This window comes from Trachurus japonicus, chromosome 1, assembly GCF_045865225.1.
Source record: "Trachurus japonicus isolate A0001 chromosome 1, Traja_1.0".
Taxonomy (NCBI): domain Eukaryota; kingdom Metazoa; phylum Chordata; class Actinopteri; order Carangiformes; family Carangidae; genus Trachurus; species Trachurus japonicus.
In genome coordinates, this window is record NC_140907.1 from 36,992,612 (window position 1) to 37,005,495 (window position 12,884).

A 12,884-nucleotide genomic window follows, 5' to 3' on the forward strand; every position below is an offset into this window, starting at 1 on the left:
AATATCATTAATAATCCTACTGTGACTCTGTGTTTTTATTATAAATGTGAATAACGAAATGAAGCTGCATCAGTATCTTCACCAACATGTCTGAACAAAGTGATACCAGCTGCAGAGACGCTGCTGCTGCAGTCTAATATTAGATCAAACCGACACGTCCTCTGGGGAGGAGTTTTATTTTGAAAATGCGGACCGGAAGTGTAGTGTTGTGTAATTTTGCAGTGAGCTGAATCTCTTGTCAGATGAAGTCAATGATCTGAGATGGTGTTAAAAAAAAGACAATAACTAGTCTACTGATACTAGTAGTGTTGAAGTGTGTAGGTGTAATACTTTCACAATAAAAGCCCTCTCGGCCCAGTATTAACGTACATTAGAGTTCATGAGCGTTTTCTCCTGTCGAGCTTCAGACTGACGCCCACTCTGGGTCGTCCAGGTGAGGACGGTCCCACCTGGAATAAACCACAGACTCTTCCTCCTCCTCCTCCTCTTCTTCTTTTTCTTTTTCTTTTTTATCACGTGGACTCTTCTCCTTCTCCTCTTCCTCTTCTTTTTCTCATCGTCACTCTCTTGTCTTTTCCAGGGAAACGAGGCCAGCTACCCTCTGGAGATGTGCTCGCACTGTGAGTATCACCGCTCATCACCACTGACCTCACACACCTCCGGTTTATACGATTTAACCTCACGACGTTGAAGAAATAAAAAGGAGATTCTCTGGTTTCATTTCTACCGCTTTAAAAACCCTGATCTGACCCGGACAGAGATCTAATCATTTTAGGGGAGAAATTTTACATTTTAATTCATTTTTATTTAACATTCAGCATCAGTAATGTTTCCCTGCAGTGTATTTTACACTTTGGACTAAATGTAAATGACATTTATATGTTAATTTACAGTTAACTTCCATTAAACACACGTGGAAAAACAAAATGAGAATCACTGGTGTGTAAAAATAAATTCAGGCCTTTGTGGCGTTTGAGCCGAGCTTCACGTGAGCTCCTCATATTTGATTTATGCCTCATAATAAAACTACATCTTAACCTTAATAACTGTTGTAATTAAACTGTAGTTAATTTGGTTTATATCAGGATGTAAGAGCAGAGACGTTGATCTAAACCTACGTTAAACAGGATTATTCATATTATTATCATTATTATTATGAAGAGAAGGGACAAATGTCATGTTCAGAGGCTGAATTATTATAAATATGAATAATAATAACTAAATCCCAGTCTGGTGAGGTGATAACTGATCAGTGTTATTGATCTGGTTGTAATGGTGATGTAATGCGTGGACCTGTCCAGCAGGGGGCGGATGAGCTGCAGCAGCTGTTCTCTCAAGTGTTTTTTAAGTTTAGTTTAGAGTATTTTAAGTAGTTGTTACATTGTTTACAAGATATTAATAATATTATTATCGTAAATTAACCCGTCAGGTTTCCTCTGCTGTTAATAAACACACAGCCACGGAAAATATGAAGAGACCACGTTCACAAAATGTTCCTAAAAAGCTTCTCTACATGTACGACAGTGTTTTATTTAAAACACGACTCGTTCTACTTAATGAGACACTGATGAGGTCGTCACCTGAACCACATCTGGTTTTAGAGGAAGATTATAAAATAAAAACCACTGCTGGGATTAAAACGCTGACATTATCCCACAAAAACTGATTTATAAACTCTTCCTGAGTTAAAAATATTCCTGTTGTGTTGTTCAGGAATGAATATGAACAAGTTTTCTTTGCATTATTATTATTCGCGGTCTGAAATTACTTTATTTTTTGTTATTTTGACCAGTTTTTGTCATTTTCTGCAAAAAAAATGCTCTATATGACAATATTTTTATTTCAATTTTGGGAAAAATCTTGTTAGTAGTTAGTGGAGTTTTACAGTACAAACCTTTAAAGGCCGTTTCCTCAGAAAGAGTTTTTCAGACTCAGACTCTGAGCTAGAAATCTCCACTTCAGCAGCACTTACAGACACCAAACCTTTCAGTTTGATCCCTTTTTATATTCTGAAGGTTTTTACAGAGGGGATTGTTGATATATCATTCACAGCCTCATTTATACAACATTTTATTACTGAAAACATGGAGACATTTGATTGTTTTTAGGGCTGGTGACAGTATTTTCTCATTTACAGAGTGATAAAAAGAGATATCCAATATCCCCTCTGTAAAAACTTCTGACTCTAATATGTCAACACAATAAAACAAAGTAGCTTCATCCATTGATTGTTCAGATTTCTGTTCTGGAAATATATGCAAATTAGCGCATATTTAATGAGATATTACCTCATTTACATATTTAAACATAACATTTGACAAAACTTGTAATACAAAATATATTTGTCTTAATGTGAGTGATAAACCTGGGAAGTTTCATGGTGATATGTGTTAGTTTAAATATTTACCCTATTCACCTGTAGTGTCTCACTTTAATGTAAACATGAATATTTTTATTAAGACAGTTACATCTTTATACAATTTGTAAGGCAAGGCATCTTTATTCATATAGCGCATTTCATACCAAGGCAACTCAATGTGCTTTACATAAAGACAAAACATTAAAAAAAAAAAGCATAAAACAGAATAAAAACAAACACTAAAAACAGAGTTAAAAGCAAGAGCAAATAAAAGTAAAATAAAAGAAAATAGATGTAACATTAGTTTTGTGAAAATCTCTTTTATAACCAAGAAAATTGTTATTAAAACTGAAAAATCTCTAAATGAATCAATGTTGAATCTGAATCAAATCAAATCCACAGTTATTAGTTCATTAATATTAATAATATTAATAATAATAATAATAGGATTAAATACGTAATGATCCTTTAAGCGGCCGGCTGTGGCTCCGCCCCCTGATTCATCATCATCATCAGAGTGATTAGTGTCACATGACCCGGTGTTAGAGCCGCAGGTCCAGCAGCTCAGTCAGACCGGTTCAGACCGGTTCAGACCGGACCAGCAGCTCAGTCAGTCAGACCGGTTCAGACCGGTTCAGACCGACCGACCGGTTCAGACCGGTTCAGACCGGACCAGCAGCTCTGGTCATCATGGCCGCCAGACACAGGAAACCAGGTGAGTTAAAGGAGAAGAGGAAACGACACACAGGTGTTCAGACGGCTGGAGCAGCAGCCGGCCAATCAGGGAGCAGCTGGACAGGTGTCACTCACCGACTAACTCTCTACCTCTTTTCTCCTTTCTCCCCCTTTCTCTCCCTTTCTCTTCTTCCCTTTCTCCCTCTCCCTTTGTCTCTCTCTCTTTCTCCTTCTCTTTTCTCTCCCTTTCTCCCTCTCTTCTCTCTCTTTTCTCCCTCTCTTCTCTCTCTTTCTCCCTCTCTTCTCTCTCTTTTCTCCTCTCTCCCCCTTTCTTCTCTTTCTCCTTCTCTTCTCTCTCTCCCTTTTTCTTCTTTCTCCCTCTCTTTTCCCCTCTCTCCCTTTTTCTTCTTCTCTTTCTCCTTCTCTTTTCTCCTCTCCCTTTCTACCTCTCTTCTTTTTCTCCCTTTCTTTTCTTCTCTCTCCCTTTTTCTCCCTCTCTTTTCTCCTTTCTACCCCCTTTTCTTCTTTTTCTCGCTCTCCTTTCCCCCCCCTTTTCTTCTTCTCTTTCTCCTCTTTCTCCTACTCTTTTCTCCTCTCTCCCTTTTTCTCCCTCTCTTTTCTCTGTTCTCCCTCTCTTATTCTCTTTCTCCTTCTCTTTTCTCCTCTTTCTCCCTCTCTTCTTCTCTTTTCTCCCCTTTCTCCCTCTCTTCTCCTCTTTCTCCTTCTCTTTTCTCCTCTTTCTCCCTCTCTTCTTCTCTTTTCTCCCCTTTCTCCCTCTCTTCTCCTCTTTCTCCTTCTCTTTTCTCCTCTTTCTCCCTCTCTTCTTCTCTTTTCCCCTCTCTCCATTTTTCTTCTTCTCTTTCTCCTTCTCTTTTCTCCTCTCTCTCTCTTTGTCCCTCTCTTCTCTCTCTTTTTTCCTCTCTCCTCTTTTCTTCTTCTTTTTCTTCCTCTCTTTTCCCCTCTCTCCATTTTTCTTCTTCTCTTTCTCCTCTTTTCTCCTCTCTCTCTCTTTGTCACTCTCTTCTCTCTCTTTTTTCCTCTCTCCCCTTTTCTTCCTCTTTTTCTCCCTCTCTTTTCTCCTCTCTCTCCCTTTCCCTCTCTCCCTCTTTTCTCCTCTCTCTCCCTTTTTTCTTCTTCTCTTTCTCCCTCTCTTTTCCCCTCTCTCCATTTTTCTTCTTTTCTTTCTCCTTTTCTCCTCTCTCTCTCTTTGTCCCTCTCTTCTCTCTTTTTTCCTCTCTCCCCTTTTCTTCTTTTTCTCCCTCTCTCTTTCTCCTCTCTCTCTATCCCCTCCCTCCCCCCCTCTCCTTCTCCCCTCTCTCTTCTCCTCTCTCTCTACCCCCCCCCCCCGTCCTGTCTCAGTTGATGCGGATGAGATTAAGCGGCTGGGGAAGCGCTTTAAGAAGCTCGACCTGGATAACTCCGGCTCGCTGAGCGTGGAGGAGTTCATGTCGTTACCTGAGCTGCAGCAGAACCCGCTCGTCCAACGGGTCATCGACATCTTCGACACCGACGGCAACGGCGAGGTCGACTTCCAGGGTGAAAAAAAACGCCGCACCGAGTTCAGAAACATAAATAAACTGTTTCTATGAAGTGAAAGGGATAGTTCACCCAAAATTGAAATTGCACTCATTATCTACTCACCCTGATGTGGACTAAAAGGGCTGCATGGGAGAAGTTTCAGAGTCCTCCGTGGCTTCTCTGAGTTACAGGGGGTCTCGGCGTAGCAGTGCATGTCCATATGACGGTTGCAAATGGATACCAACTGTCTTCGTAACAAAAAGACACACCAAAAAACATCCAAATACCTCCATGCTGCTCGTATGGTCCAATTTGGACGGACCGGGAAGAGGAGCTTCCGCTACAAACAAGTTTGAAATATAGACTTATTTAATTTTTTTCTGAACAGTTTCGCATTTCGTGGCTTCAATACAAGACGGACATTACATACGAGCAGCATGGAGGTATTTGGATGTTTTTTGGTATTTCTTTTTGTTACGAAGACAGTTGGTATCCATTTGCAACCGTTATATGGACATGCACTGCTACGCCGAGACCCCCTGTAACTCAGAGAAGCCACGGAGGACTCTGAAACTTCTACCAGCCCTTAGTCCACATGAGGGGGAGGAGATAATGAGTGCAATTTGAATAAGGGTGAACTATCCCTTTAACATGACACAATAGTGATGTTAAAGGGATACACCAACATTTTTTTTCCCGTGTCTTGCCTCACTCCCGAGTCCATGACCAGCAGATAGACACCATCCTTTCAACTGTGCGTGCAGTAACCATGGAGATAGAGCCGTATCGCCCGTAATTAGCTTAGCTCAAACACTGGAAGTGTATAGGTAGTGTTAGCCTGCCTCCACCTAAAGTCGCTAATTAGCTTAGCTCAAACGCTGGAAGTGTATAGGTAGTGTTAGCCTGCCTCCACCTAAAGTCACTAATTAGCTTAGCTCAAACGCTGGAAGTGTATAGGTAGTGTTAGCCTGCCTCCACCTAAAGTCGCTAATTAGCTTAGCTCAAACACTGGAAGTGTATAGGTAGTGTTAGCCTGCCTCCACCTAAAGTCGCTAATTAGCTTAGCTCAAACACTGGAAGTGTATGGGTAGTGTTAGCCTGCCTCCACCTAAAGTCGCTAATTAGCTTAGCTCAAACACTGGAAGTGTATGGGTAGTGTTAGCCTGCCTCCACCTAAAGTCGCTAATTAGCTTAGCTCAAACACTGGAAGTGTATGGGTAGTGTTAGCCTGCCTCCACCTAAAGTCACTAATTAGCTTAGCTCAAACACTGGAAGTGTATGGGTAGTGTTAGCCTGCCTCCACCTAAAGTCATCAGAGAAACTCTTCAGCAACTCTAAACGGAAACCGGTGGGCTGATCTTCGTCTCAGAGCTGACAGAACTCTCCGGTAAGGCATCTTGAGCCGTCAAATGCCGCTAACGGGACGAGATTGGTCAAAACGGAGGGTTCAAGCAAAGACGCTTTATTTTGGTTCAAGCTAGCTACATCGAGGGTAGGTTAGCTTCCTGTTTCAAAGTAAAAGACCAAATTCTATCGTCATGGTTTTCTGTATGTAAAGGGCTACGGGTGTTTTATTTTGTGAAAGTAACCGGAAGTGCGTTGGTCACAACGGCTAGCTTGAGTAGCGCCGAATTTGTCCCAACAAAATTGTAAACAGCTGGTATTTAGACAAATTAACGACACACTGCTGATCTAAACGGCTACTTTCTCGCCTAAAAATGTTTGAAATGTCGATTAAATGATATATTTACAGAGTTTAGAGCTAAAATGAAATCAGCTTCTGACTGCTGGTTTCGGCTTGGGTAGGAGGCAGGCTAACACTACCCATACACTTCCAGCATTTGAGCTAAGCTAATTACAGGCGATACGGCTCTATCTCCCTTGTTACTGCACGCACAGTCGAAAGGATGGTGTCTATCTGCTGGTCATGGACTCGGGAGTGAGGCAAGACACGAAAAAAAAAATGTTGATGTATCCCTTTAACATCAGATAAATACTGATATTAACACAATAATGTTATTAACACTAGTTAACAGTTCAGTAAATCTCTTAATTATTAATATATGATCACTTTTCAATGACCCGATTGTTGTTGATGTTAACTGCTGCTTCAAACAGAGAAACATGTTTTCAAATTAAAAGCTCAATCAGGATTTTTATGTTATTTTTAACCTGTTGGATGCCGACTCATGTTATTGAAAACACACAAACACATATGAAATAGTTTAAATGTTTTATTTTAACTCAAGTTTTTATTTTTTATTTTTCCGCAGAGTTCATCGAAGGAGTTTCTCAGTTCAGTGTCAAAGGAGATAAAGAGCAGAAGCTGCGCTGTAAGTGACCGTCACACATCTGTTTGTATTAAAGCTCCTTCAGAATAAAGGTAGACGTTTGTGTTACAGCTCCTTCAAAATAAAGGTAGATGTTTGTATTAAAGCTCCTTCAGAATAAAGGTAGATGTTCCTATTAAAGCTCCTTCAGAATAAAGGTAGATGTTTGTCTTAAAGCTCCTTCAAAATAAAGGTAGATGTTTGGATTAAAGCTCCTTCAGAATAAAGGTAGACGTTTGTGTTAAAGCTCCTTCAAAATAAAGGTAGACGTTTGTGTTAAAGCTCCTTCAGAATAAAGGTAGACGTTTGTGTTAAAGCTCCTTCAAAATAAAGGTAGATGTTTGTGTTAAAGCTCCTTCAGAATAAAGGTAGACGTTTGTGTTAAAGCTCCTTCAAAGTAAAGGTAGATGTTTGTATTAAAGCTCCTTCAAAGTAAAGGTAGATGTTTGGATTAAAGATCCATACAGTATAAAGGTAGATGTTTTTATCACAACTCCTTCAGAATAAAGGTAGATGTTTTTATCACAACTCCTTCAGAATAAAAGTAGATGTTTGGATTAAAGCTCCTTCAAAGTAAAGGTAGATGTTTGGATTAAAGCTCCTTCAGAATAAAGGTAGATGTTTGTATTATAGCTCCTTCAAAGTAAAGGTAGATGTTTGTATTAAAGCTCCTTCAAAGTAAAGGTAGATGTTTGGATTAAAGCTCCATACAGTATAAAGGGTAGATGTTTTTTATCACAACTCCTTCAGAATAAAGGTAGATGTTTTTTATCACAACTCCTTCAGAATAAAGGTAGATGTTTTTATCACAACTCCTTCAGAATAAAGGTAGATGCTCCTCCTCTCCTCTGATTGGCCGACGCCCGGTCTCTCTTGTCCCTCAGTCGCCTTCAGGATCTACGACATGGACAAAGACGGCTTCATCTCCAACGGCGAGCTGTTCCAGGTGCTGAAGATGATGGTGGGCAACAACCTGAAGGACACGCAGCTGCAGCAGATCGTCGACAAGACCATCATCAACGCAGACAAGGACGGGGACGGCAGGATATCCTTCGAGGAGTTCTGCGCGGTACGTTCCCTGTTCGATCCCCACCGGCACCTTGCTGCTGCTGCTGCCACTGGGCGACGGCTCAGGGGTTTTAAGCTGGAACTCAGGTGTTCTCGGGTGTTTTAAGGTGGACCTCAGGTGTTTTTAGGTGTTTTAAGGTGGACCTCAGGTGTTCTCAGGTGTTTTAAGGTAGACCTCAGGTGTTTTAAGGTGGACCTCAGGTGTTTTAAGGTAGACCTCAGGCGTTTTACAGTAAGGTAGACCTCAGGTGTTCTCAGGTGTTTTAAGGTAGACCTCAGGTGTTTTGGGGTGTTTTAAGGTAGACCTCAGGTGTTTTGGGGTGTTTTAAGGTAGACCTCAGGTGTTTTTAGGTGTTTTAAGGTGGACCTCAGGTGTTCTCAGGTGTTTTAAGGTAGACCTCAGGTGTTTTAAGGTGGACCTCAGGTGTTTTAAGGTAGACCTCAGGCGTTTTACAGTAAGGTAGACCTCAGGTGTTCTCAGGTGTTTTAAGGTAGACCTCAGGTGTTTTGGGGTGTTTTAAGGTAGACCTCAGGTGTTTTGGGGTGTTTTAAGGTAGACCTCAGGTGTTTTAAGGTAGACCTCAGGTGTTCTCAGGTGTTTTAAGGTAGACCTCAGGTGTTTTAAGGTGGACCTCAGGTGTTTTAAGGTAGACCTCAGGCGTTTCACAGTAAGGTAGACCTCAGGTGTTCTCGGGTGTTTTAAGGTAGACCTCAGGTGTTTTGGGGTGTTTTAAGGTAGACCTCAGGTGTTTTGGGGTGTTTTAAGGTAGACCTCAGGTGTTTTAAGGTAGACCTCAGGTGTTATCAGGTGTTTTAAGGTAGACCTCAGGTGTTTTAAGGTAGACCTCAGGTGTTTTAAGGTAGACCTCGGATGTTTTAAGGTAGACCTCGGATGTTTTAAGGTAGACCTCAGGTGTTTTAAGGTAGACCTCAGGTGTTTTGGGGTGTTTTGAGGTAGACCTCAGGTGTTTTGGGGTGTTTTAAGGTAGACCTCAGGTGTTCCTAGGTGTTTTAAGGTAGACCTCAGGTGTTTTGGGGTGTTTTAAGGTAGACCTCAGGTGTTTTAAGGTAGACCTCAAGGTGTTTTGGGGTGTTTTAAGGTAGACCTCAGTTGTTTTGGGGTGTTTTAAGGTAGACCTCAGGTGTTTTGGGGTGTTTTAAGGTAGACCTCAGGTGTTTTGGGGTGTTTTAAGGTAGACCTCAGGTGTTCCTAGGTGTTTTAAGGTAGACCTCACGTCTTCTCAGGTGTTTTAAGGTAGATCTTAGGTGTTTAAGGTAGACCTCAGGTGTTCCCAGGTGTTTTAAATCAGAACTATGCAGGATTTGGGGCTGTAATTATTGTGGCTCAGAGTCACTGTGATGGTTGAGTGACCTGTTATGAGGTGACTGGGGTCTAGGCCAATGCGCTCACCCCCCCCACTGGCTGAAAACCGCACTTGCAAGATCAGTCGTCCGTCTCGGTGTCACAAATCTCGTCAATGGATAGAAGTATCGCGAGAAACTGCCTTACGGCAGTACGAGATAAGAACGCACATGACGTCATGCATGTCACGAATCGTGATTGGTTTGAGTTCGGAAAGTCGGAGGAAACCATGGAAACATGAAATGTTTACTGATGAAGTTCAGCTTGTGGCTAACGGGGAGCTAATGCTAACACAGATACACACACCATGGGTCTTTATAAGATAATGTAATACATCATGACACACACACACACACCTTCGCGTTTTGGAACCTTTATTCCTGTGTGTGTCTATGTCTGTGTCTGTGTGTGTGTGTGGCTGTATTAGCATTAGCTCCGTGTTAGCGTTAGCGCCGTGTTAGCGTTAGCTCCGTGTTAGCAGGGCTTAGCAAACACCGCTCTCTACCTTCAGCAGTAAACACAAGCACGTGTAGGGGGGGGTGGAGGAGGTGGTGGTGGCGAGTTTTTTTTACGACAGTGACATGTGCCTCCCAGAACTGTGGGGGAGCTCCGGAGAGGGAAAAAAAGAGAAACCAACGAAGGAGCGAGCTATTTCCGGCCGACTTGCATAGTTCTGCTTTAAATTCTGGTATTCTGTTATGTTTTTGTATGTTTCAAATGTCTTGTCTTCTGTCCTTGTGTGTTTTGTGTTTCATCTCGGCTATATTGTAAATGAGGTTACTCCTCAATATATCTCCGAGTTTAAATAAAGGTTATGAAATGAAATGTGTGTGTGTGTTGCAGGTGGTGGGCGGTCTGGACATCCATAAGAAGATGGTCGTCGACGTCTGACGCCTCCGATGTTTCCTGATGTTTACTGAATCTGTCTGAAGACGTCGTCGAGCAAAAACCTGTTTCCTGTTCTCAAAGGAAGTATCACTGTCTGTGAAGAACCACACACACACACACACACACACACACACACACACACACACACACACACACACACACACACACACACACACACACACACACCTACACCTACACACACACCCCCTCCCTCCCCCCTGAAGCCAAATGTTTACCATGTGATTGTGGGCGGAGCTTTCTTTCTTCAGCGTTGCACGTAAACAGCCGACAAACGTCTTTCAAACACAAGAGTGTGTGTGTGTGTGTGTGTGTGTGAGAGAGGGCGAGAGAGTGTGCGTGTGCATGCATGTATGTATGTATGTGTGTGTGTGTGTGTGTGTGTGTGTTTTATTTATTTCCGTCTCGTCTGTTTTTCATCTGACGAGTGACCCGGTGCCATGAGAGAGAGAGAGAAAGAAGCGAACTGAGCGTCGACCTCAGCGCTGCAGGTTGTCGTTGTTGTTGTTATTGTGTTACTGTGTTGTTGTGTTACTGTTGTTGCTGTTGTTAATTTAGTTGTTTATCTACAAACTGGACGTAACAGCGATTCACTCCCGTGTCGTCGTCGACCGACCTGAACGTTTATTTATAATCAATCAACCGATCAATCAATCAATCAATCAGATAATCAGTCAGTCAGTCAAACCCACCAGAGCTGCTGCTGCTGCTGCTGCTGTTTTACCCACAATCCTCCTGGAGGAGAAGTGGGCGGGGCCAAGCGCTCCTCACCTGTCACCTGTCACCTGTGAGAAGAATCAAGACTGTCGGGTCATTGGACGCCATCGCCGTCGTCCCCGGTTACAGCAGACCAGAAGCTCCGCCCCCTCTCCTCCAGCAGCGACAGACCGGACGATGGCGACGTCGACTTCTCTTCTCTCCTTCCTCCTGCATGTCGACCAATCAGGATCAATCAAAGACTCCTATTGATTATGTTCATATTAATATTAATACTACTACTAATAATAATAATAATAATAATAGAGAGCCGAAGCGGAAGCAGGAAGTAACGTCGCCATTATGGGACCTAAACTATGAAAAAAGTCTGGGTAACACTTTACTTGAATAGGTATTCATAAGATTGGCATAACAGCTGTCATAAACATCAATGAATACTTCTGACAGCTGTCGTTAAGTGTCATTAAGGTAAGTTATGTCACTTTTGATGCAAAGTTGACATTGTTTGAGATGTTTTTGTTCTGACAACTTGACATAAAGACAATTTAAACTGTCATAGCAGACCTAATGGCCAAACTTTAAAAAAATGTCAAGTTCTCATAACAAAAAACATCTCAAACAATGTCAACTTTGCATCAAAAGTGACATAACTTACCGAATGACACTTAACGACAGCTGTCATAAGTATTCATTGATGTTTATGACAGCTGTTATGTCAATCTTATGAAAACCTATTCAAGTAAAGTGTTACCAAAAGTCTCCATGTTAAGTGAACTGGGGAGTGAAAGTTTTATTTCGTGATCCGATTGAATAGTGTGATGATAAAACTCTCTGACCTCTACCTGTTTAAAACATCACGTTTCATCCCGAGAAATTCAATTAACTTTATTAAATCAGCAGTTTTATTGTTGTAAAACTATTGTAAAATAAAATTCAGAAGAATCTGTAACCAGAAAGACTACAGGTCGCGTAGGTGACGTCTCACACCAAATGCCGGCCTTCCTTTCCCGTGTCAGTTGGTGACGTATTTTTTGTGGGACACCAATGATCTGTAGTCCTAGAGCGTCTTCGTCACACTAAATACATTCTTCTGTTGCCGTTTTACGATAAACTGCTGATTTTTTCAGAAGAAATGTGATGTTTTAAACAGGTAGAGGTCATATTTTTTTCTCATGGCGCAATTCAATCGGATCACGAAATAAAACTTTCAGTCCCGTTCACTTGAGCGTCAAGTTTTTCAGAGTTGAGGTCCCATAATGGCGACGTTACTTCCTGCTTCCTCTTCGGCTCTCTATAATAATAATAATGTTAAAGATGATGATGATGATGATGATGATGATGTCGTCGTCTTCAGTGCACGCCATGTGACATCACAGCGACGCCGTCTGAGCAGGTGTTTGATGTTGCTCTCGTTTAGTTTTGTACTTCGGAGAGAAGAAGCAGCAGCAGCGGCGTCGTCGTTGTCGGCTCGTCTCCATAGAAACGCTGGTTGTTGTTGTTGCCAATCACAGGTCTGTTTTTTTTTGTTTTTGTTTCTTCACTTCTCTTCAGTTGTGTTTTTTTTTTTTCTTTTTCTTTTTTTTTATTACGTCGGTGTTTGTTACGATCAGTCGGTGTCAAATCTTCAGCTCAGAGACTTTTTACTGTTTTCAACTCTGAAACTTCACACGTGGAAAAAAAATAATAAATCAACGAATAATAAAAGAGTTTGAATGTTTCTGTTGAGTCTGTGTCGTCATTAAATAATAACCATAGAGAGAGAGTTTTGTCTGTTTGTCCACCAGCAGGAGGCGCCATGTGTCTGTCTGCAGCAGGTTCAGGAATAAATTAATAAATTATTAATTAAATGATGAAAAATGATGAATAATCAAAGTTCCTCTAAATGTGAGGTGACTAATTCATTTTATGCTACTTTACCAGGAAGAAAAAGAGATTTTAAAGTATATTA

General features: G+C 41.5%; 1 protein-coding gene across 2 annotated transcripts in view; it reads left to right on the top strand.

Moving 5' to 3' along the window:
• The window catches only part of ppp3r1b (protein phosphatase 3 (formerly 2B), regulatory s1ubunit B, alpha isoform, b), a 14,016-nt gene extending 1,363 nt beyond the window's left edge, over window positions 1-12,653 (top strand). Inside the window, exons 2-7 of one of the 2 annotated variants that reach the window (XR_015036579.1) lie at window positions 581-620; window positions 4,394-4,570; window positions 6,826-6,885; window positions 7,767-7,951; window positions 10,157-12,451; window positions 12,488-12,653. Coding sequence is in view for 1 of the 2 variants with exons in the window: in XM_085786357.1 (XP_085642483.1) it covers window positions 581-620; window positions 4,394-4,570; window positions 6,826-6,885; window positions 7,767-7,951; window positions 10,157-10,204 (510 nt within the window). In the remaining variant the exon portion in view is untranslated. Of the gene's footprint in view, window positions 1-580; window positions 621-4,393; window positions 4,571-6,825; window positions 6,886-7,766; window positions 7,952-10,156 lie in introns of both variants that reach the window. The other variant, XM_085786357.1, reaches the window with a different exon arrangement.
• The last annotated feature ends 231 nt before the right edge of the window (window positions 12,654-12,884 follow it).